The 26,654-nt window shown below is 41.2% G+C and overlaps 1 protein-coding gene across 1 annotated transcript in view; it reads left to right on the forward strand.

The window, feature by feature from the left end:
* plxna3 (plexin A3) overlaps window positions 1-26,654 on the forward strand; it is a 144,981-nt gene that overhangs the window by 92,725 nt on the left and 25,602 nt on the right. Inside the window, exons 9-15 of the mRNA XM_042224441.1 lie at window positions 490-613; window positions 814-970; window positions 1,399-1,498; window positions 1,614-1,728; window positions 12,984-13,184; window positions 24,297-24,393; window positions 26,131-26,321. Coding sequence (XP_042080375.1) covers window positions 490-613; window positions 814-970; window positions 1,399-1,498; window positions 1,614-1,728; window positions 12,984-13,184; window positions 24,297-24,393; window positions 26,131-26,321 — 985 coding nt within the window. The remainder of the gene's footprint in view (window positions 1-489; window positions 614-813; window positions 971-1,398; window positions 1,499-1,613; window positions 1,729-12,983; window positions 13,185-24,296; window positions 24,394-26,130; window positions 26,322-26,654) is intronic.

Genomic DNA, 26,654 nt, shown 5'->3' on the forward strand with positions numbered 1-26,654 from the left:
ATTTAATAAAGGAAGTTATGAGCTACTAATGTGAATTTTATAAAGTAACTGACAGACAATAAGTTAGATAAGATAAGATAAGATAAGATAACCTTTATTAGTCCCACACGTGGGAAATTTGTTTTGTCACAGCAGGAAGTGGACAGTGCAAAAGTTATGACGCAAAAATTAGAATACAATCAAAATGATTTACATGATCCTCAGAAACACACATTTGCAAACTGGACTTGATCTGAAAGGGCGAATGAGAAGAAAGTATATTTAAAGAATTAAGATCTGAAGATGATTGCTGATGGAAAGCTGCAAAAAAGCGAACTGCTGTAAGGTCCAGTCTGAGGTTCAGAGATACGCTTGTGTCAGTCAACAGCACTAAATAATGTACATGTTTAGTAGATGTTAACCTCAAAAAGCTGATTTGCGTTTCATCACTCGTCCAAGTGGCTTCTTCCGTCAATGTTAATCCCTTGGTTACTTTTCACTCTCCTGCAGGTGTTCCAGACAGGAAGCATGTGACAAGTGGGAGGAGCCTCAGCACTTTAATACACAACTGGACCAGTGCGTCAACATCTCTGTTTCCCCGAGCAGCATGTCAGTCACCTCCCCGGCAATGCAGGTATGAACCATTATTTTCTTAATTACATAAAATACTCTCTGTCAGAATTCCCATTACAATCTGCTGATTTTCCCTGAAAGTCAGTGGATTTATTCTTTAGTCCAGCTGTTTGAACTCCTGTTCATGCAACAGCTGTGAATAGAAACCTTTCTGAAGTGTAAATAAGAACTTTTAGTGATCGAGTGTCTGTTGGTGTCCAGTTAACCATTCAGGTGCAGAACGTCCCTGCGCTGTCTGGTGGGGTTACCTGTGTGTTTGAGGACCTGAGTAATGCACCCGGAGAGGTGCGGGCCAAAGGTCAGGTGATGTGTATGTCACCATCACTGAGGGACCTTCCAGCACAGACACACTCCTTTGGTAAGAAACACACACAAATTCATGCTTCAGTGAATTCAGAGGACATCACCTTTCCTTACTGTCCTGTCGTGTTCTGGAAATTTGACCTTTAACTTGACCCTCACTTTAACCTAACCCTACTTTTCTCTTAACCTTACCTTAATCTAACATCAGCCTAACCCTAAAATTCAGTAGTTTGCCTTTTGGGGACCCAAAAGGTCCCCATTCTGAGATTGTGCTAATGCAAGTCCCCAAACAGCAGAAAAACAAGTATACACACACCCGCTTATTCTGAACTTGTTTCTTTTGCCTTCTCGTTTTTCTCGGTTATCACATTTAATGTGCGATTCTAATGTTTTGTAATCATGTCAGCTTCAGTGTAACGCGCCATTATATTGATCACTATGAACTAAGGATTAAGAAGGATGTTATTATGCTGTTAATTTCAGGAGCGAAACGAGTGGTGCAGCTCAGCCTTCGCTCCACAGAGACTGGACACCAGTTCATCACCACAAACCTCATCTACTACAACTGCTCTGTGCTCAACTCGTAAGCCTTAAACACCTCTAACCTAATTATCTCATGTGTCTCTTCGGTAATGAACTCATAAATTCTTGCTGGTTGTGCTCGACCACTCAGAACTTTGCTCTCTTTCCTCTCTCAGGTGCACTTCCTGTGTCAGCAGTGAGTTTCCGTGTCATTGGTGTAAATATCGTCACATCTGCACCAACAACCTGCAGGACTGCTCCTTCCAGGAGGGACGAGTCAGCAACATGGAGGTAACACACACACACAGACCTGTTTTCATCACTTAACTGGACTTACAACCAAGCGCTCACACTAAAATGTGATTCACCGTATGGGACTTTATGTCCCCCGAAGGAAGGTGAAGGAACATCTTTGGGTCCCCACAATGCTTCACATAGCTGCCTGGCATGTTTCGACACTAACATAAGGCAGAGAGGATGATAAGTAGACGTAATATTACTGTGATTATTAGAACAGAAAAGGTCCAGGTTTCTAAAGACCTTTTTGTGTGCTAAATACCAAGACAAGGATCAATGACACAAGCCTACTGTGCCCAGATCTGAACAATCACAAGGAGATTGGATGGTTGGCCTGAGTCGTTTACATGTTGAAAATTAAATAAAATGAACATAAATAATCTACAACAATGTACAAAGACAAGCAACAGCAAATAAATAAAAACCTGCTTCTGAATGGCTATGAACAGATGGAAAGGCGTCATAAAGAGACACAAATTAAATACAATGAGGCGCAAAAGCCCTACAAACAATCTGGCATGAGTACAAAGCGACATAAAACAACTGTAAGAAGACACAAAACAACATATAACTATGAGCAAGTCACAACAAACTCAAACTTCAGTTCTGCTGTCAGTATGGCGTCTCTGTAGGAGGAAGTGAGGCCGTCGTCTCAAAAGTCATCAAAGATGCTTATCGATGTGTAAGACGAGACCTCTTTTCCAACCTATTCATAATTGAACACATCATACAGGCGTCGAACTCCAGGCCTTGAGGGCCGGTGTCCTGCAGGCTTTAGATGTGTCCTTGATCCAACACAGCTGATTTAAATGGCTGAATGACCTCCTCAACATGTCTTGAAGTTCTCCAGAAGCTGGTGATGAACTAATCATTTGATTCAGCTGTGTTGACCCAGGGTGAGATCTGAAACCTGCAGGACACCAGCCCTCGAGGCCTGGAGTTTGAGTAATAGGCAAATTTCTAGAATTTTCCATCCCAAACCTCTAAAACTTTATTTATACTTTTGTGTTAACCTTATGTAAGACTTCATGTTTATGCTAGTAGCCGACACGATTGCCACCAGTTACTCCAGTGCAGGACTGTTCTGAGATTTTTCAAAAACATGTTGGCAGTGGCAGTTTTTGCTCTTCAGGATGACTTTACTGTTCGATTAGAAGTACACATAGAAGAGGGCTGGGTCAGTACAATATATATACAGTAGTAGGTGCACTTGAGGTTTAGAGTATGGAATAATGTGCGGTGTAAGGTTTCAGATGGGTTTCCAGTTACGACATACTTACAGTGTGGACTATTGCAGAGCTATAAGTCCTCTATAAGCATAACCTCTGCTGCTTCAAATGGACGTTCCCTTTATCTTATGGTGATCCTAATGGTTAACTCGAACTCTAACCACTCAATTTCTGTGCCTAACTCTCACTGTGTAGAGTTTCAGGCCATGTGTTGGTTTTTGTTTTTTTGATTGACCCATTTGCCTTTAATTCACGAGGCCAAGACACAACATGGAAGACGTCCATCTCCCCCAAGTCCCAAGGAACCACAAGAACCACTTGTCAAAGTTAATATACGTTTCATTGATCAAGAGATGGGGAAAAAAGCAGGATTTGAACCTGCCGCCCATGGTGAGCCAAGGCCAAACTGCAAACAAATGTATCACAACCAAGATAACCAAAAAAAACACATCCTTCATAACAGGATCTGTTCTTCTTCAACTGGACCTCAAATCTCGGGTTCCTGTTTTCTCGTTAGCCTCTGGCTCCATCATTGCATTTGAAGACACTGGACCTAAATAAAGGTAATTAGTGAGATATTTCCACTTGCCTAGCTCTCAGGTGGGCACCGGTGACCGGGTGGATGTGAGGAGGTTAATAGCACAACAGCAATGATTAATTGTGACCATTTTGTGACCTTAATTAACAGTAAAAATAAAACCATCCCAGTGGAAGTCGTTGTTTCATGCTGGCCACCCTCACGGCAGGTGTCTTTTTTTCTTTTAGAGGAAGAACGTTATCCTCACTGAAGTCTTCTCTCTGCTAGACGTGAAACACGAAACACATGAAACCCACAATAGTGTTTCTTGTCTGAGTCGCGGACTCTCGCTCGCTGCTGTCAGACTCTTCTCTCTGACTCATTTTCTCTGACACTTTCCCACTCTGTCTTTCAGAGCTCGTCGTCTGTGACGGCTCTAATTCTTGGCTCTCTGACGGATTTTGCCAGAGGTGCAGTGCTGCCAGAGTTCACTGGAACGAGGATCTGCCTCCTTTTTTCATAGAAAATTGGTTAATTAGACTGGGTGCCTTTTCTTTTAAAAAAAGGTGTGTCCATTTAGCTGAACAAATTATCACTAAATAGCAGGAAAAACACAATCCACCTTTATATTTTGTGTCAGGCAAGAAAATCTTGATAACAATTTGATCTTGCAAAGTTGCCAAGAGTTTAAAAGGTGCTGTTAGTCCTTTTCCTCGTTTAGTCTGCACATTAAAATAATAAAAAAAAAACTAAAGTAAGCTACTTATTGGCTAAGTAGGCTAAAGATGAAAGGCCTTTTTTGATCAGCTGAAACAGTAACAGTTAATTAGACTTGAGTTGTTTTAATCTTTTGAGCTACGAAGAAAGGAGAATCAGAGAAACATGCACTGATGGAGAGTAGCGGGATGGGAGGGGCATGTAGCGGCTGATGAAGCTGGTCAGACAGGCTTGAAGGACAGATGATCGATTCATGAAGTCGGTCTAATATTAGATCATTTGGTCGGTTATAGTTGACTGACGCTTGTAAACCTGCCGCTGTAGGACGGATGACTCCATAACCTTCAAAATGAGTTATAGCTCAAACTCACACGAGCTGGTGCATTTTTGTTGAGCTTCATTGCTTAAACAAATAACACAACACCTCTGGATTTCCCATCTGTTCTTTCAGTGAACCAAAAAAGAGGTTTTCTCACACCTAGTCATCTTCAAATGTTAATAGATATATTCCTCTAGTATCTATTAGTCTTCAGCCATTTCTTCATTAATTTATAGTTCGGTGTACTGGGTATTTATAGAGACCTGTTAGCTGACAGTGTGTCTAAATCAGACAGTTTCTTCTACAGGATGGAGCAGTGATGGAGGTCAGAGCTGCTCCCTCTGTCATTACATGGTTCAGTAAACAACAGTAAAGCTTCAGGTCAACAGTGAAGGGTGGAAGCACACACACACATACACACACACCATGTTTAAGTCTGTCCTTGCTGATGCATTCAAGGACTCTGTGACTGATGGGATTTAAGAGTCGGCTCCTGAGAGGTGTTTTCAGTCAGACGAGCTAAGCTCGAATGTTGTTTAAACTCGGATGTTTCTCCATTTTCTGATCTAAGTGCTGAAGTTTTTCAAGCATGTGAGGCATGTGGAAAAGTCAACAAAACCAGGAAGCAGCACAACGTTCATACTGCATGCTTTCTCTATCGTCTTGTTTTCTCAGCTTTTTTTAAGAACACATTTTTATTGAGCCAGAAGAAACACAAGACGTGTTCACAAAATAATGAATTTGCAGAAACCGGACAAAACAGTATCTCAGAAAACAAAAACTGACAAACCTGCTGCAGATATCAGTTAAAGGGATTTGACCCAATTAGTCAACGCGTGAAAATAAAACGACGAATGTTTTTGATTTAAAAACAAAAACCAACAACATATTTGGATTTTCTCTACAGTCACAGTGTCATCTGCATGAGTCAGACACCTGCTTCAAAGAAACACAACTTAGTCGTAACATCAACAACTCCATAGTTTAAGGTCTTGTTAAATATAACAGGAAGTTTATTTTACACATTATACGTGTGCAGAAGCAACATAAAGCAGGGATATGCTTTAGGTTTCCCAACCACTGTGCCACGGCACGCTGTTCAGGTGTGCCGTGGAAGATTATCTGCTTTCACCTGATTGGTAATCTAAGCAGCGGTCCCCATCCCCGGGCCACGGACCGGAGTCGTTTGGTACCGGGCCGCAAGAGTTGACGCTCGGGTGTGAAATTTATGGTTTTTATCAGTTTCTATCATCGACCGCTGGTCTGAGCGACTGCGTGAGTAACTTGCAGAGTTACATTCTCTTCCACTAGAGGGCAGTACAACTTCCTGCTCCAGTTAAATTGGTTGCCAACTGCCAGTAAATCAGAAGACGAACAAATTACATAGTCATCTGACAACACAGCGCATAATGGCAATAGATAAATATTTGAAAAGAAAAAGTAGTCAGTCTGACCTGGTCCTGGAGAAAATCCCGACCCAGATGAAAGCCCTGGCATGAGTACTGGTCAGAAGAAAGCAAACATGGTAAACTGTGGACAAAGTGAGCCAATTCTGCTACATCTGATTATCAATATGCTTTTTGTGGGATTTTTGTTTGGTGGTGTGCCGTGTGATTTTTCTAATGTGCCGTAGCTCCAAAAGGTTAGGAAACACTGCTTCAGGGAGATCTCATCGTTGATAATAGTTTGGACACAGAAGATGTGAAGGACCACTGGTTTATTTTTATGAGATGACCAGATGTTAACAGCTAAAGATGAGGAAATGAATGTGTGTTTTCTGAGATTAGTGCTGCCAGTGGTAGAAGGTGGGATTTTTCTGTGAGACAGAGTAAGAAAAGGCAGCGCTGAGCAAGTACTGGGACCAGAAGTTGTCCAATCAGTAGTAGGCAGTAGTAAGAAAATAAGCACATAGGAGAAGGGCACACACTCTGTCATGGCTTCAGTAATGACAGTGACCTCCTTAAAAGTCAGAGACAATGCCGTTGGATTAGCAGACTGTGGTGGTCCTTTTTTTAAGAAAGAGATCTGAGGATGTGTCCCAACTTCAGCGGCATCATAGTCCTCCATTGATCAAACTGACGATTGGATACAGGAGTAGTTGTGGGACACTGGGCAAGTCCTTTATCCTCTGGCAAAGGTGTTTCTGGCATGTGATGCCACATCTCGTAGGTAAGGTGCTTAGTGCATGTCAAACTGGGAGGAGGGCAGACCCAGAACATGCTGGAGTGATTATTGTTCTCAGCTGGCTCGGGAACAGCTCGGAGTATCCTCGGAAGAGCTGGTGAAGGTGGCCAGAAAAGGGGATATGTGACTGTTTCTGCTTAGACTGCTGCCACCAAGACGCAGGCCTAGATAAGAGGCGATGGATGGATGGCCTGTTTAAGGCTGTGCAAAGAGCCAGAAGAAGAAAAGAAAGATTGTTTTTGAACAAAGCTACTTCAGTGTCCCAGAATAAAAATCTGGAGCTGGAAGAGAGCAGAATATGTCGCCGTTAAAAACCCGTCACATCAAAAGGTATGATTGTTTCAAGCTGCACACAAGTAAGCGCTAAATAAACAAAGAGGGAAGTAAAGAGTGGAGTGTTTCAGCAGACAGAGCAGTTAGTTTGCTGTGTAATGTGGATCCAGCAGTCAGTTTCCACCTGCCACTGAGTAACAGATCACTCGTGTCGCTAACGAGCCGAGCTGCTCTCAGTCTGCTTGTTATCTCGTTAGTGGAGAGGATAGCGAGCCGGGATCGAGTTGTTTGGGCGTCTCGTTGACGTGATTGGTGCTCGGTGTCATTACCGGGTGACAGAAACAACCTCTGATTGGCTAATTGGTTAATAGAAGATGAATAGCCACTTAATTGACATGAAAACGTCCAATCCTGGCAATTAATGTTAATTACCAGGCAATTAGGCAAACTAAGAGAGAGAGGGAGGGGGGAAACGAGGGAGTCGTGAGGAGAAAAGAGCAATAGAGGAAAAAGGAGAAGGAGGAGGCTGAAATTTCATTATTCTTTATTTAACCTTTATTCAAGCAGGTTAAAGTGTCTCGCAGAGTAAAGGTCTCTTTTTCATCTGTGTGAGAGGAAGACGGAGCGAGGGAGGGAAAAGGATGAAGAGAAGCAGCTCTGATGTTCTTCATCCGCAGCTGAGAATTTAGGATTGTCAGCAGAAAGAGGAGAATAAAGAAAGTGCACAGCTGAACCACACAACTACTTATCTGTTTTTCACAGAACTCACCTGACAACACGACTTTTAATTAACAATTTCATATTTCAGGCTGTAAGTAAATTGTTTTTGCATTCTGTTGCTGTTTCTTCCTGATTTTACTTTATTCCTCTTATTAAATGAGGAACAGCTTCTCATGTAAATGTTACAGCAGCTTAGTTATCAGCTTTAAGTGAAAAACACCTTTTTGCTAATAAATATATGCATGTTTCTCCGGGGCAAAACGTTTTCTGGCTAATTACTAAAATATGAATGGATTGTTCTGTGGATGGTGAAGAGAAGAGTGATGAAAGGAGAAGAACAATACTGTTAACCAGAGAACTTGTAACACAAATGAGACGCAGGTGGAGATGACTAAGGTGGGGCAGACGATCAGAAATGAGGAAATTCAGACACGAGAAGATAAAATAAATATTTGTAGGATCAGAGAACAAAGACAGAAGGTGACGAGAAATGATTAAATTATCCTGTTGTTAAGTGATGACGTATGAACTCTGCTTCCAGATGCAAACGACTCTGCGTTTATTAACCTCCTAGGACCTGGCGTCCACATATGTGGACATCACATTTTGGGTTATTTAGACCAAAATACTCAATTTTGCTCTACAAGGGCCTGATATCCACTTACGAGGACATTATATTGCTACTGTTTTATCGGAATTTTAAAAGAATGTCCTCATTTATGGCTCTCATTTTTCTTAAAAACAAAAATTAGGTAAAAAAAAAATAAAAATCTGGTAATTCTTTGTTTTTACATTAATCAGGTCCCAATCAGCCCAAATATCAAAGAGAAATTAAAAATGCATGCCGTGGAAGAGTTCAGGTCTTAGGAGGTTAAAGCTGTTGTGTTTTTAACATGTTTTAATGCTTTAATGTTTAGTTTTCTGTCTTTAGTTATGTTGGAAGTGATAGCAAAGCTGTGCGTTTGAATTTTTAAGTCGGAACATGCTATATCATATTTAGGTTAGCAAGCTACTTGATTGTTACACCTGGTAAAGCAGCAACACTGATCATTTTATTAATGATGAAAGAATTTAGATAGTTTGTGACTCTCAGTGATGCTGCAGTGTTAGTTTGACTTTGGGACCTGAAGCGCAGTTTGGACCTGGAAACGACGAATGACGTCAGACTTAAAGACCGGATTAAGACAGGACAGAGGCGAAGTCAGGGAAACACTGATGACACTAAAACCAGAAGGGGAATAACAATAAAATCTAAATGTAAACTAGAACTCCACAATAACACAAAAACCTGGGAACAAATACATAGATTATTTTCTCCTTTGCAAAACAAGAGCAGCCTCAATTTAAGATTTCATATTTTGTTGAATCCTTGTGGATGATGCAGGGTTTAATTTTATTAGAAATTCAAACAGACTTCAGATTTCCACCCTTGACTCGTGGGGGATGTAGTCCACTTTCAGCTCATTTGCATTATTGGTAACGCTCTGTGGGGTTTACATGAGCTAACTGAATAGAGAAGGAGGAGGTAGCAGATGTGACGCCCACTAAAATCTGTGAACATCCTTTAATTCTGATACATTTTGTACCTTTTCTGCATTAAAATTCATTTTATTAAACCACAAGAACATTTTAGTGCGCTGTCTTTGGACCTTGAATGCAGCACCACTGAGTAATGTGTACAGATGTTAAGGTGCGCGTGTGAAAACTGCTAATCTCTGCATGTGGAATTTAGTGGTCCACGTTTTCATCAGAGGGACTTTCCTACCTGTCTCCTCTTAAAGTGCTTAAAGTCAGTGTTTTAATTAAATGATGTATGTCTTGGCAGTATTCAGGTGTCGCTAGTAACGATTAACCTACAGAGAATCCTCAGCTTGTTCTGCAGCTGATTTGGACTTCACAGATCTTGGATTCAGTCTCGGGTCATGTTTTTCTGTCTCCCCACAATGTTAGTGTTTTGACTCTGGCTGTTTTTATAACTGCAGCAGGCAGCTGTTCTCAGAGTAAAAGCTCTAAAAGCCACTGAAACACCCAATAATCATTTTGCTAATGATCACTGTGTGTTTGCAGAACATAAGTGAAAACACAGTTTGCTAAGATAATTTAAAAGCTGATGATATGTTGATGATAATAGCTGAAAACACTAGGCCACAAAAGCCAATCCTTTCTGTTTTCCAGACTCTGCTAATGATAAGCTCAGTGTTTATATAGCATGTAAGCTTACAAATCACACTTCAGTGCAATAAAAGAGCCGCCTTTGTAGACTCAGTGGAGAATAAGAGAGTATTTGTGCGATAACTGCAATACTAAACGAGTAGAGATAAGGCGAAGCTGTGCAGGAAACAAGGAGCCGGTTTCTGGAGTTGTCACAGTCGGTGCATAGACGAGGAACAAAAACGTGCACTGGAATGAACGAAGGAGATCTGTGTAGATTTAGTTCCATTGATTCAGTTGTGCGATTTTGTGTTTGTCTTTTACCCCCAAAGTATAACCTCACCCTGAGCTAAACCCCACCCATTGTGTAAACATGCTAAAAGAAGAATAAGATAAGAGGTTTGAATGTGTGAGACGGGGCTCACCTGTTGATCTCCAGTGCAGAGAAATATAGAAAGCAGCAGAATTCTCTGAGTCCTGTGAAGTGGACATTAGTTTAATCAAGGACCATGGTGCTCATGAGCTCAGCCTCTGACAGGCCCAACGCTGGCGCTGTTGCAGCTGAGGCAATACAGATGTAAAGAAGACGGCTCTGCCTCGAAGCCTTCGCTGCATCCATATGAGCCTCTGAAGAGGAAAAATACAGTCTGCTAAGGCTATAGCTAGAGACGCTTTGCATGATTAATATTCATAATTATCATTACGGCTCTTATACTGGCTCCTCAGTTTGTCCTCTTTCTGTAACGAGCCATTTTGGCTCCTCCCCCTTTAAGCCAACTTTCTCTAAACTGGCTGCTCCTCACAAACAGGAGGTTGGAACAGCAGGTGGAGGTTCAGCGCTCACAGTTAGAGATGTGATGACGACATTGGGGATGTCCCCTTTTTGTGGCATCATATAGACTCAAGAGTACGCAAAACATTCTGCAACTCAAGCTTTGGGATCATTCACAGTGATAGTAATATTAAAACTAAGTAGCTGCCGCCATTGTTGGAAACTGGAATTGGCTGGGCTGCGCTATGAATTCTGGGATAGGTTGGGCCACGAAGGATACACCCGACCCATCCTTCAAATCTGGGGAAAAGGAGGACGCATTTGGAGCGGCCTTCGAATTGGGACATACCTTTTTTATGTTTAATATGTTAATATGTTCCTCCTCTGGAACAGTCTGTACAATGTCATAGAAATGTTGAAAAGCTCATGTGAGTCTGTGCCAGCATTTTCTTTCCAAAATGGCGTGTTTGGCAATTTTTAATCCCATGAAAGTAAAACGGTCGAAACATTTAAATCGTATAGCTGTAACTACGATGAATTGTAACCTAAGCCCGGGTAAGAGTAACAAACTTTCTCTCAGACTTATGCAGCACGCTCCACTTCAGTCAAACTCTACACCTCACAGTTTTCATCAATCACTGACAGTAAAAAGGATCCAAGCTGAATTTGGTCAATGCAATATCATAAGAAAAACTGGAGACCAATTTACAAACTGATAACAGAAACACCGTCACTGGAAAACCCCCCAAAACAAATGTAATACACCCGATAAATACCCCATATATCGGGTTGCAAAAACATTACATGTATATCTGGGACTCAGTAGTACTCAGTACTCACAAGCTGGACTACACGCTTCCTTAACACGAGCCTTAATTTTGATCTCAGCTGCGCACTTTTAAAGTTTTATGATTGAAAATCTGCATACAGACATATAAACATATGGCAGAGCATTCAGAATAGCCTCGGCTGTAGTTCGTGCTACAGCAGTGGGCTCCAGGGCCACATTTCACCATGATGAAAAGCACAAGCACTCATAAGGTGGAAACAGTTGCAGCCTTTCTGTGTATCAGAGGGACAGGTGTTCCTGGAAGAGGAATCTTTGATTAGAGTTTCCTGCTGTTTCCTGGTTAGAAATGTTTAATTCCAAACCTACAAATCACTGATCTAAGCATCAGAATGGATCATATAATCACATCTGTGGAAACATCAAGTCTTCCACATGAAATCTGCTTAATAAATAAAGTTTGTTTGATGTGTCGGTGTGATGGTGTGTCTGGGCCGTTGTGCTCGTTTGGGTATTTCTAGTGCAGCCGATGGCTGATGTGCTTGGTTAAATGTCGAGGGTTTGCTGAGAGACTCACAGTCACACTTGGCCTTTATCCCAAACACACACACACACACACACACACACTGTCTCCACGGTAGCTGCTGGCGACCGCTGCGCTTTGGTCCACTTCCTGTGGAGCTAATGGTCTTCCTGTCATTCACAAGACAATTAATTACCGTAGTGACGGCCGTTAATAAAGCTTTCACCCCACTGAGAGACTGTGTGTGTGTGGGTGTGGGTGTGTTTGTGTGTACACTGTGTGGGGGTGTGTTTCAAGCAGCCGCAGGAAGTTTGGATCTGTCACCAGCTGTCCATTACTGACCTCACACACAAACTCACTGTTACAGTGTCTCTGTCCCCACTCAGTGATGACAGATTGTTAGATAAGCTATCTGCCTTTGTCGGCTGTGCGCGAGTGTGTGTGTGTGTGTGTGTGTGGTGTGTGTGGTGTGTGTGTGTGTGTGTGTGTGTGTGTGTGTGTGGAAGTAGATGTATGTGTTTGGGAGTCCAAATTTCAAGACAACTGCAAGAATAAATATGGACATTTTTGGATTATGGGGACATTCATGGACATTAGAGACTTTTGCAAAAAAAAAAAAAAAAAGCTTTTTCTGAAAGAGAGAGAGAAAGTGATATTTTGTTAACATGTGTATAAAATGAGAACAGGGACATTTTGGAAAATGTTTTTTTTATTAATATTTTGAACACATTTTGCACTTTTCAAAAGTCGGGACATTTTTAGAAAGTGTACTTTTGTGAAAAGTGAGGGCATTTTGGAAAAGAAATGAGCATTTGTGAAAAAGTAGGTGAGGAAACTTTAAAAACAGGTGTATTTAAAGTGAGCTATGCAACATCTTATTGTACCTGTAAACAGTGACATATGCTGGCTCTGATCAATAGTTTACGGTGAATAAAATAGAAACAGTTCTCTCTAATAATGACATATATCATCATACACTGGGCTGATTTCCATTCGCCTGTCATAAATGATAAATGATTGTGTACTAACCCACCTCCCCCTTTCCCCCTCTCTGCAGGGTTGTCCTCAGATAATCCCTACCTCTGACATCCTGGTTCCAGCCGGGATGGTTCGTCCAATCACGCTGAGAGCTCGTAACCTTCCCCAACCTCAGTCTGGTCAGAAAAACTACGAGTGTGTGTTTAACATCCAGGGAAAAGTCCAGCGCATCCCCGCCGTCCGCTTCAACTCCTCCTGCATTCAGTGTCAGAACACCTCGGTAAGATACACTACATGACCCAGCATGCACTGCTCCTCATTATGCAGCCAAGTGAGAGAGAGACGAGAATATAAAACAAGCTAACATGTGTTCATCTGAAGGTGACTCTGACACATCTGCAGCATCAGCAAACACAAACACACACACACACACACACACACACACACACACACACACACACACACACATTCTAGTGTGTTGAGTGTGTGTGTGTGTGTGTGTGTGTGTGTGTGTGTGTGTGTGTGTGTGTGTGTGTGTGTGTGTGTGTTTGTGTGTGTGTGTGTGTCTAGAATGATGATGGTGAACCTCCAGAGTTCAAAGGTCATGCTTCAAGTGGAGAGCCAGTATTGATGTGTCTGACTGGGATTGAATTAACACACACACACACACAGGTTGGTCTTTCTGCCAGCGTGAGGACCATCAGTGTCATGATATTTCCCCAGCTCTTGACCCTAATCTGGTTATAAGATCCCGAGACTTGAACAGTAAATACCTCCCGGAATTTGTGAAGATAGATAAAATCACATTTCACAGATAGTCAGACTTTCTAAAACACATTCCCAGAAAATCACCGCTTCTCCAAAATATGCTTTCCTCTTGAAAATGTCCTCACTTTCCCAAAATATCCACATTTGCTAAAAAAGTGGACATTTTCTCACAAAATGTTCCTCCTTTCAATTTCCAAAGCAAAACAAATTTATTTCTGAAATCTTTCAACTTTGTCCAAAAAAAGTCCTTTCTTTTACAAACTTTATGTAAACCTAACAGTGCTCCTAATTTCCTGAAATTCCCCAAAATCATATCCACACTTTGTGACACACTTCCTTCAATGCCCATATTTTCTTGAAAGGTTTTCACTTCTCATAAGTGTCCACCTTTTCCCAGAAAACCCCCCAAAATATGTTCCAAGTTTACCATAATATCTACACAATCGTACAGTCCCCAAACTTTACAATATCCCCATGTTGCCATAAAGCTCCAAACTGCCCCCAAAAATGTCCTTATTTTCTATAATTGCCTACACGTGCCTCCAACAGTTTTCTGGCTTTGTTATTTGCTTTTCAAAAGTTTATCTAAGAGAACTGAGAATGTTCTAAATCTTTCCTGAAATGTCCACATTTTCCTCAAAGATACCGATTCTTTCCCAAGAAGTATCCAGACATTTCTGAAATATCCACAGTTCGCAAAAAAGTCACCAAGTTACCAAAACGTCCAAAGTTTCCCCAAATCTCCACTTTCTGAAAATATTTGAACAATTTTCCTAAAAGTGTTCATTTTCTTATCATTTTTCCATTTTTTCCAGTACCATCCACACCTTCCAATAGCTCTAAACTTTTCCAAGGTATTGCTATTTTTCTAAAATGCCCACTTTTTTTTTTTTTTTTTTTTTTAAAAAGGAGCGTTCACAAATGTCTGCTTCCCTGAAATACCTTTCAAAAAACTCTACATTTGCCAAGTATTTCAAGGACCTTAAAAACGCTCACTGGAATGTTCATTAACTCTAGTTCATGCACACAAACATGTACTCACATACGTTTGCAGGGCTATCTTTGTGAGGTCCCTCACTGAAGTTATTCCCATATCCCGGACCCAACATAAAATCTAATCTGTCCTCACAAAACTAGACATACAAGAACACACGGACTCCACAGATTGATTATTGTCCTTTAGTGAGATGACACTCGCCTTTCGATGTCCTGCATTTTCTCTCTCTCTCTCACACACTCACTCACACACACACACACACACACACACACACACACACACACACACACACACACACACACAAACCAACTGTTGTCCGTCTGCTCGCGCTCATTTCCTGTCCTTCATCTGTCTTCCTGTCGGTGAGGCCGCCCTAAAGACACCTCGCGCGCGCACACACACACACACACACACACACACTTATTATGCAGTAACATACCGCTACTATGGCAGACAACAGCACAACACTTACATACAGATGGTCAGTATGTGTGTGTGTCTCTCTGTCTGTATTTAATTAAGTTACTATTCCCAGTGGAAATTGGCCATTTAGTACAACAAGAGAAACACACAGACACACACACACACACACACACACACATTCCTGCTATTCTAACATTCTTCATGCAGACTATTGAATCTTCAAAATAAAAGCACGGTCTAAGACTGCTTTCAGTCAGGATTACTATTGGAGTAGAGATGCAGTGACATTGTTACTCTAACTTGTACATCCTCTTTGTTTGTTTGTTTGATTTTTGGTGGGTGTGGTTTTGATCCTGCCATCAAAGATCATTTGCCCCCCAGCCCCTTGCAGCGGTCAATCTTGGGGAAACAAAAGTCCTCCTAGAAGCAAGGGCAGTTATTTTCAGGCCCTTACATACATGAAACTTTCCTTTTGATCAACAAAGGAACATTCATATGATATATAGTGTCAACTGTTAAAGCCATTACAAGGCAGTTAGAAGGTTTGGTGAATTCGCTCCAAAATAAGATTTATGAAGCTCCACATCCACCCTTGTAACACACACTCAGCCTCCACACAGGCAACACGATCGCTTTCTCTGCTCATCTCACCAGAGCACTGAATAAATTCCATTTTAATGTTCAAGGTTATTTGTAATATAACACCAGGGGTTTCATGTAAACTGTTAAAATTTAGCATAAACACGAAGAAAGTGCACACATGCCACAGTAGCAGCAGAAATATGGTCAGAGTGTAACTTGCCGTTAAGTGTATCAGTAGTCCTCAGAATAAAAAAGAGACATGTGGTGTTTTACATGATGGCCTGCGGGCAATAGCTCAAACTCCCCGTGGAGTGGATGATTCAGACAGTCCAGTATGTCATTAGCCTTCCTAAGGACATGCCTGTTATAAATGACCCAAAGCACAGGCTGTCTCCTCTCTGAGATATTACTGGCTTTTCTTACAAGACTGCCCAATCTGTTTTACCAAATAGTAATTAAAAAAGTAATAAAAACATCTGTAAAACGGAGACCTTGTCTCAGTAAAAAACACTGACTTGCGCAGATCTTTACTATAAAAACGAGTCAACGAGTCTTTTCCCATCTTGGCTGTTCGTTAGCTCTTCAGTGGCCGGTGGAGTAGCTGCCGTTTAGATATATATATTTCAGATTTTCTTTACATATTTCTGTACTAGATTATCGAACTACCATCTCTCTCCCTTTTTATAATTTCTCCGGGGAAATACTGTCGTAATTTTCAAAAATAGCTTATAGTCGACATATAAATGATAGTAGGCAAAGAAAACACTTCAAATAAATTAATAGAAGTCTATAATTACACTCCCTTGTCAGTCATTTTGCTTTATTTTTGTATATACTGAAAGTAACAGGCTAACCTCAGCTTTAATCATCGTGTGTTATCGCAGGATTTTTTGTTTTAATGATGGCGGGTTGTCTTCAGCCCGGCCGGTCTGGGTTTGATGTACGATCATGTGATGAAGTTTACATGTGGAAGCACGTCTGATAGATGAAAGCTTGATGAGAAGTGACAGTGGATGGTAAATGATCTCATTTTTTTAAGAGCATACCTCCTCATCTGTCTCTCCATCTTCGCCCGCAGTTATTCCAAAGGGAATTCTTCTCATTTTCCCCCCGTTCCTTCCTGCTATGTTCCTCCTACTCTACATGCACCTTTCCATTAATTTTCCAATCTCTCTTCCCATTCCCTTCCTTTATCATTTTTCTTTTCCTTCCTCTGTCCTATTCCTTTCACCCCCAATATTATTAAAGCAGAATGTGGTGGAGGAAGCGCTTTTACTTAAGAACTAAAATGATTTCCCTATGCTGGGTTATAATGTGGCCAGGGGTGTGTCCATGCTGTGGGCATGAGGTGGCACCAACCCACTGAAATTTGATTGCAACCTCAGGCCACTAAGTACAAATATTTTGTTTTATACAGCATACCATTTATTTTAAAGCTCATGGTATTTTTGGCTGTATCACTGTGTTAAATCAAACTCCGCTATCAGTGTAGAATTAAAGTAAAACAATCTCTAACTGCATCATTAAAGCAAAATCCATGTTAATTAATCAATTATGGTCTGATAAATTAATGTATATATGATTCTGCAGCACGAGTTCTTTGACTGTTTTGATTGCCGATATTTTTGTGTTGTTATTACAATAAGTCACTTTAAAAAAGTAAAACGTCTGAATATTTCTGTCAGTACTTGATAAACAATTATTTCGTAGTTATTCAAGTTATACAATGTATTGTATATGTATTTTCATTCCATTCATTCCAAAATAAACACATGCACGTAAAACTATATTACAGATATTCTATATAATACATCTGTGTGCACTGTATTGTGCTCTCCTGTTTGGTGATGTAGGGAACTCATGTGGAAAATACAATGCCTATGGACCATGCCCGTCTTCTAGACAACATCCTGAATGGAAAACAAGAAGAACAACAGAGAGATAAGAGGCTACATTCGGCAACAGTCACTACTCGCTACCTAGATCACTTAAATTGCACAATTGAAAGCATATGTGTATTGTTTGTGTATTTATACACAAGCACTCATATATATATTCCAATAATTAAAAAAAGAATAATTTACCTGTTACTACCACACACAAATCCGGTCGTTGGTACTTGCTGGCTTGTGTAGCCACGAGGTGACAAAAGCTCAACACTGCGCCCAGCATCCTGGAGCACTTCTGTTGTGTTTTGTAAGTGCTTCGGAGTTTGTATGCGCTTCGGCGTTTGTACGCGCCAAAGTGTGAATGTTCACTTTATCAAAGTGTGTAGGGCCTCTGGAAAAGCCTTTGATACAGAAGCTACAAACTCAGTTTGTAACAGTCAGATTAAATGAAATCTGACTGTTTCATTTAAGGCCCAAACTGCCAGCTTTGTCTCACTTAAAAACCAAATAGCCTCGTTTTAAATTTCCCATTCAAATCTGTGGTGATAAAGATCACTTGTACAGGTATAAAAACTGTGAATCATAAGGTTTCCCGTCCACTTTAAGTCCACTAAATGTAATCACACAGAACCCAGTGGACACCAGTGGAACTGCAGTTCAACGTACTGCATGAGCAGCTCTTAAAGAGAAACACACACACACACACGTTCATGCCGCTGTTGCCAAGCACCTCTGACCCCATAGTGGCATCCCTAGCGACCACAAGGGTTACCATGGGGACAACAGAGCCACACATACTCTGTGTGTGTCCACCAGCTCTGTGACATTAAGACCCAGCAGGAGAGAGAGAGAGACAGAGGAGAGACACTAAGAAAGCAGACAGGAGCAGGAAGAGAAATACTGACAAGTAAAAAGAAACAAGAATTAAGATCGACCCGAGTTTATTGTCCCGGTGGGAGAAATGTTTCCCAGTGAATTACTCTGAATAACAAGCCAAGTGACACAAAACATAGATCACACAATCACATCTGAGCGCTCAGCAGCTCCCAGAAAGCCAATAGACACACGTAAGAAGCTTTAAAAAGACAAAGAGGGAAGGCAGGTTACACAGAGCACAGCCATGGGTCGGCTTTATTGTAACGCTCAGGCCCTGCAGTACTGTACAGACTTACTGTACTATCACTATATATTTTTAAAGAGCAGGGAAAACAAACTATCAAGCAAGCAACAAATAATACCTCTTTGCAAACAGCTATATAAACTGTACAGACAGCACAGTGAATAGGAAAGAAGAGAATGACGGTTAAAAGTCTCTGAAGTTGTTACAGTTTCAAGGTTGTGGAAGTTCAAGCACTAAATTAAATTTAAACCTAAACATTTGAATTTGAAGAAATAAAACTCTATAGAAAAGGCTTTGCTTGCAATATCTACACTTTACATTTCTTTTTAATAAAAATGTATAGATTTTTCTACAAATAAAATCCTCAGAAGTCCGGGGGCATCGTTTTCGCTTATGTGGTTGCCTAGTCACTAACCTGTAAAGGTGCTTTTTGCAATTACGCCTTTGTTTTGAATATTGTTCAAGCCAAGTCAGTAACTTCAGTTGTGGGGCAGCAATCTCAGCAGAGACACCCAGACCTGCGTCTCCCCGGCCGCCTTCTCGAGCTCTTCTGGAGTGTCAGTGAGGCATTCCCAACCCAACCAAGACATGTAATCTCTCCAGCATCCGCTGGGGTGTCTGGGCCTTCTCCTGGTACGAAATGCCTGAAAGACCTCAACTAGGAAGTGCACGAGGAGGAGAGTCTGGCCACCCTTTAGAGGAAGCTTATTTCTGCCACAGTCTCCCTTCTTTTAGTTACTACCCACAACTCACGACCATAGCTGAGGGTAGACTCATCAATTGAGTCAATTGAGCTTTTGCACTCAGCCCTCCCTTTACCACAGCAGAAAGTTTCCACTCGATACTCTGAACCAGTCCATCCTTCAATCTTCAGCTCTCTCCTTCCTTCACTTGTGAAGTTCCCGAAAAAGTTCCCGAAATACTTAGAACTTCTCCACTTGGGGCAACAACTCACTCCGAACCCAGAGTGTGCCCTCCGCCCTTGTCTGACTGAGAACCATGACCTCAGACTTGCTAATTCTAATCCCAAACAGCGAGTGTGAGTCACAGATCATTGTTTGTTGAAACCAGCACGACCGCACCATCAGACACGAGCAGAAACGTGATCCTGTGGCCAATGAAGCTTACACCCTTTACCCATTGGCTGCACTTGGAAACTATATCCATAAAAGTTATGAGCAGAATTACTTGGTCTTTGGTGACAAAGAACAGCCCTGCAGAAGCGCACCAGGTAAATTAAAAAATTAAGGTTGGAAAATTCCTTTTGCCAAAGGGAGCCTCGAACCAGCTGCTGGATGGTTCAAATTATGGGAGTGTGACACATCAAAGACTGTGCTTAACAGTGAGGAAGCTAATGAGAGGGGGAAACAGATCACTTTCATGTGTGGAGGAAACCACAAGTACAGACGTCCCACCACCTAAAGAGAAGAGAAAAGACGACCACTCTTATGGTTTCTGCTGGACCGGATATGCCAACAGTCCTCAGCCTCATCTTTTGGTAGAAGTTAGCTTATGCTAGCATTGTGCCAAGAAAGCTAAACTACACACACGAGCAGCTACTAGCCTGTGTGTGTCTTACAAAACGCATATTTGTTAGTGGAGTGGTGGCACATTTGCAAAACAAATTATAGGTCCAGATGTTACAAATGTGCAGTGAAAGGGCCTTCATCTGACTTCAGACTCCAAATAAAATTGGCATAGAGGCTTTTTTGGATGGATATGAATACAGGTGTGCCCTGAAAGGGCAGGTCATTGTTCTTTCTATGCCTATACTCGGTGAATATAACGCTATTTAAAAATGTTCATACCCAGGGGCTCACATACGTGCACAAACACATTACAGTTGAATGCCCAGCTAAAAAAGTGATGCAACAAATGGCTTAAATGCACACGGTTTTCATGTTTTATGCTTAAAATGTAGTGACTTTGGTGCTTGGGTATTGATGCTTGAGTAGTCGTGTTTGTGCCTCATCTTGGAGGCTCAGTTGTGGCGTGAGTGTGCGATCAGGAGTGTTTGTGAGCTTCAGATGTGACAGGTTGGAGCTCTGCCACTGTACGAGCTGCAGATAAGAGCTGCGTTCACCAGCATCGCCTGTGATTGTCATCTGTGGCGCCAGTGTGTGTTCAACAGCACTTTCTCCTTTCATTTCTTATCCTGCCTGCCTCTGTGTGTGAGAGAGAGAGAGTGTGTGTGCGTTACAATGACTTATGATGCTGCTCTCTTGGGCTCAGCTGGCTGCTTTTAATGGAAAATCAGCACATTAGACACACACATCTCTCTCTCTGTCTCTCAATTGGTCTTGGTATTTCACATATTTCAGCTGTGTGGTCATTACTTTAACACACACACTCAATGTACTTATGTCTTTGCGAGGACTCTCACTGTATTCAAGGGCTTCTTATCTTAACCATTGCAATCTAAAGCTGAATCTAATCTAGCCTCCCAGGCTGAAAAATGAAGCCAATGAGACAAAAACTGCAGTTCCTCTGACGGCCACTCGCTCCACAAGTCTGTGCCCACAGACTCTTGGGTTGAAATTCCCATTTTTACAGCAGAAGTAAACATGTTTACAACCTCCTTTTGGTGCCTTTGAAGTATTTTTAGACTCAATTTTCCAAAATATTTCCCCTAAATTTCTACATTTTAACAAAAATGTCCTACTTTCGTAAAAACAACACATTCTGAAATGCTAATTTTCTAAAAATGTACTCTTGAAAAATATGCTAACTTTACTAAAAGCTGCCACTTTTCCAAAATTTCTACATTTGCATAAAATGTCCAACAAAATTTTCCCCAAAAAATCTTTGCTCGGCATTGATTCACTTTCCCAAAATATCTCCACTTCCAAAACGTGCCCATGTGATAGAAAAATCTACTACTTCTCTAAAAAGGACACATTTTAAAAGCTAAATACATTCAAAAACATCCCCACTTTTCTAAATTTTTGCAAAATGTGTAACCAAATTGTCTTACACAAAGGATGAATTCCAAAATGCCGTCACTTTCAGAAAACTATCACTTTTCTCTAATGTCCCACTAAATATGAGGATCCATCCATCCAATCTCTTCCACTTATCCTTTTCAGGGTCACGGGGGGGCTGGAGCCTATCCCAGCTTTCACAGGGTGAGAGGCGGCGTACCACCAATCACACCCACATTCACACCTGTGGGCAATTTAGAGTCATCAATGAACTTAACCCCACTAACTACTAGATATGAGGATATTTTAGGAAAATACCAACATTTTTTGAAAATGTATCTTTTCCAAAAATAAGGTTTTCTTTTTAAAAAAATTCCTGTATTTGTCCAAATATCTCCAATTTCCTGAAATGCACTTGTTTTAAAAGCGCTTCTAACGTTCAATAAATGTCCATTTTCTGTTTTACAAAGCAAAATTCTTCTTTTTTTACAGAAAATGCTCCACAACCCCAGTTTTTTGAGGGGACGCTTGTAATGGCCTCATTGTGAACTAAATGTCCTCAATTTTTGGTAATTTCTTTTGATAATTTTCTCTTTCCAAATGGAACTTTACTTTCCACAAAATGTCCTCACGAGGTCTGAAATTCAATTCAGGCCTCACAAAGACACAAAAGTGCTCGCACTTATGAACAATGAGGCCGTTCTTGCAGCTCTGCAGAAAAGATCATTTTAATATCAGTGCTTTATTAATTACAGCCCTGTCTCTGCTTCCGCCTGTGTGTGTGTGTGTGTGTGTGTGTGTGTGTGTGTGTGTGTGTGTGTGTGTGAGGTAAAAAGCCGTAAAACTGTGGTTGGATGGTGAAGTATTTTTGCTGAGGATGGAATATTGACCTGAACCCGTTTTGACTTAATGAAATTTGTTAATTTTGTGTGTGTGTGTGTGTGTGTGTGTGCAGCAGACTCTGTCCTGTAGTGTCATACAGGAGGTTTTTTTTTACAGTAGATGTTTTTGCTGAAGTAAGATTATAGAGCTGCCACATCTTAATTAATCTGTGTGTGTGTGTGTGTGTGTGTGTGTGTGTGTGTGTGTGTGTGTGTGTGTGTGTGTGTGTGTGATGTAAGTTAATGAAATGAGCAGCAGACCAGAGTCATTAAGACACATTGATTTTCAATCTTTCTGAAAACCCGACTTCGGTTTCACCGACTGTGTGTGCGGCTGTGTGACGTCAGATTATCTGGTGCCTTTGGAGTCGAGCTGACATATTCAGGACACAGCCTCTCTGTCTTCTCAGCAGCATGGGAGATGAAGTGTATTGTTCAACACACACACACACACACTCACGCTCACAGAGGTTATATTTTTTAGATTTTTGTTCCATTAACACCCCACTGTTTATCTCCGATGAGACCGGCAGGTAGATCAGGTTCCTATCAGCTCTAAGTCCATAATGTTGTTTCTTTGACAGTGTTTTGTTGGTTACCATAGAGACCTGCAGCCGCCATGACAACACCGATCCAGTATGTGTGTGTCTGTGTGTGTGTGTCCATTTTCCATCTTTTTCTTTAAAGCAGCACCATCTGTCCTCAATTTCTCTGAAGAGAAACTGTACAGATCTTACCTGAAGTAACGCCGGCTGTAGAAACATTAGCTGTGGGACTTTCACCATATGCTGCTGTAGCGCCTACAAAATGTGTTATTTTCAGTAATATTGTTACATACTTGCAATCTGCCACAACCTCAGCACCACGGACATAATTAAGAGCACATTTAAGATTTTTTTTAAAAGGCTTCCTGCTATTTAAATGGATGTCGCTATGATGCGCACCACTTACCTAAACAATGACTGCAGTTAAGCAATACTTAGGGCCTGCATTCATCTTCTCTAATGGCTATCCTGTCTCAGGCACATGTCTGCTCAGATCCCTGAAGATGGATATCTGTCTGCTGTATGGTATTTGCCATTACTGTGTTACTTAATTCCTTAAAGTCTACATGCAAAGCAATTTTCCTGTTGTGCATTGCTTTGGTCACTAGTATACCCCGTCACAGGGTTCAATCCGGCACACCGGACGTTTTTTTTAGACCCTGAAAAGTCTGCAGACTGTTTAACATGTGCCAACCCTCCATTGGCACTCCCTGATGGCAGTGGTCTCTTTCAGCAGGATGGGGCTCTCAGCGAACATGACAAGGAGTTAAAGGTGCTGCCTCAGCCTTTCAGTCTGATTGAACTCCTGTGAGATGTGGTGAGGAAAAGAAAAGTCATCCAGTCCATGGTGGCCTCACATGATAACATCCAGGACTTACTGCAAAGTCTCTAAAACCTTGGTGCCTCCGGAGGTCTGTGGAGTTCAGGGTTTGATGGTTCAGAGTTGTTTTTGGAGCAGGAGGGTAGTTTTGATGTTTGTCTGACAGGAATACTGACTGCACTGACACTTGTGTGAATATCAGCTGTACTCATATTATTACAGTTGCCAGTGTGGTTATTGAAGGCTGGCTTCAGTATATTTTATCTGCATATACAATCATTTGCATTGTTTTTTGTTGTTCTCTCTTCTCTACATCGATTTGTTCTTCTCCTCCTTTAATTAAAATTTGTTCCTGCTGCTTCCCGTTAATTAACACAGAATCAAATTTTCCGTTTCCCAATTAAAACGTGCCATACTTAAATTACTCCCCCTCTGTGTCTCTGCAGTATTGGTATGAAGGGGACGAGGCTGGTGATCTCCCGGTGGATTTCTCCATTGTCTGGGATGGAGATTTCTTCATCGACAAGCCCGCGTCTATGAAAGGTAAAACCTGCTAATCAAACTGCTCGTCTTCAGAAATCTGTGAGTCGATTAGTCAGAATAGAACCAGCTTTTATCAACTTTGATTGTTTTATAATCAGGCTAGTTTAATTTTTAGTTTGTATGGTGAATATGAAACACATGAAACACCATCAGTAAATATAAACATAAAGTTTATTTAAATGAAACATATAGAGCTACAAAAGTGTGCGTTTCTGTTTGTCGTAAATGAAAACAGAAAGAACAAAAAATGTTTAAATGCTCAATATTTAAAGCCCATATTGACACAAATGAAAGGTTTTCAAGGCGTTTTGTAGCTCAGGATTCTGGGTTATTCTTCCTATTTGCTATGCTCTTAGAGATATTTAACGCTGGGTGTGAGCGGGGGCTTTGCAGGGGCTTTGTGGCTCTCTTGAGGTATCCCATTGATTTGGAAATATTTCCATCCTGTAAATCTCATTATTTTTTTTCTTCATAGCTTTTTATAATATTTGCTTCTGGAATTTGGTCCTTTCATGGTTGAATCCATGCTTCCTTTTGCCAGTGAAACATTCAGTGTCTGCAGCACAGGCCTAAAGCATGATCGATCCACTGCCATGCTGAACACTTAAAGAGATGCTCATACTTCTGTGAAGCAAAAAATTTCTATTTGCCTTCTAGGAGTTGTTCCAAACACGCATTTAAGCCCTTTAGATGTTTGATTGCAAACATCTGGCACTGAAATTTGTGTCGAACAGAGATTTGTTCTTCCATGAAGCTTGCAGCGATGTGGGTTAGCTGCTTAGCAGAACAGAGCGACACCGCTCCAGAGTTTGCTTCCTGAAGGTCATCAGTCAAACTTCTACAAGTTGTTTCCTCTGAACTTGCAGACCTGAACTTCCACTCGCCCGTTGCTGCAAACATTCATTTTCTTCCAGTGTTCTCTTGCTTTGGGGCCATCGTGTAATTTTAGCAGCGTCGAGCAGCTGATTGCTGCTGATTGTCGGGACAGAGTTTGAGTATTTATAGCACAGGTGTCAAACTCATTTTATATCATGGGCTACGTATATAACAAATTGATCTCAAGGGGACCAAATCAGTAAAACAATGTTGCTATAAGCTATTTTTAAACTTCACACTCAACTCTCACATTTAATGAAGCAAAGTTTTACCAAACATGATAAGCAGCCTGAGGAAGAAAAATAAGTATCATTTAAACAATGTATTATGAGAGTATGTGCACTTAGTTTGGTAACTTTGTGGAAAAAACCTGTCATTATTTCTCAGCCTAACATCTTTCAGTTTGGAATAGATTATTGCCTGAATCATTAAAAGCCCATAAACCTGCAGATGATTTAGACCTCTGGCTTGGATGAAGTTAAACGTTTGGAAAACCTTTCGGATCAATCCGTCTTTTCTTAATGATTGTGACAAAATCCCAAAAAGCCTGCTTTATTTATCTGCAAGTTTCTTTGAAAATTCCTCCAGTGGGACGGGTTAACCCCTCGGTGGGCCCACCACAGTGACTGTGATCACACCACATCCCCAACGAACTGATTAAACTGTGAGACTTGGATAAAGTTATGGGACTAAATGGCAAAAGGCAAAAATAATCAACAGATTTTTCTTAAACTTTCTGCTTTGTGAAAAATCACCTCATGATATCTTCATGCTGACAGTAGCAAAAATGCACATACGACTCTTCCACCTGTGATACGCCGTGTTTGGCTGCTGTCTGATCAAACGTGTGCTGTTTGTCAGCGTTGCTGTACAAGTGTGAGGCTCAGCGCTCCAGCTGTGGTCAGTGCCTCAAAGCTCCAACTGCCTTCGAGTGCGGGTGGTGCACCGAAAGCAGGAAGTGCCTCCTCCGACAGCACTGCCCGTCCCCCGAACAGAACTGGATGCACTACACCCGACACAACCTGCGCTGCAGCCACCCACGCATCACCAAGGTAGGGAATCAAACCTGCGACTTGCATGCTGCAGGGTTGTCAGTTCACTGTAATCAGTACTGGAAGCCCTCTTCGAATGATCGCAAACAACCAACAATAAACTAATTTACCCATTTTGGCCTGATTTTACATTTCTGCCATTACGTACAGTTGTGTGGTAGAACAAGGCCTTTGCACAATACTACACAATGCTGTTTGTCCCAACGAGTACCAGAACACTAATACATAAACAGTCTAGTAATGTTGGCTTTTTGCATGTTTTGAGTCGAACATGTTTTAGAAGATATTAAGTCATGTGTTCACAATATTTTGTCTTCCTTGTTTATGTCAAGG

This window comes from Haplochromis burtoni, unplaced genomic scaffold, assembly GCF_018398535.1.
Source record: "Haplochromis burtoni strain Fernald_Lab_line unplaced genomic scaffold, NCSU_Asbu1 Contig_138, whole genome shotgun sequence".
NCBI lineage: Eukaryota > Metazoa > Chordata > Actinopteri > Cichliformes > Cichlidae > Haplochromis > Haplochromis burtoni.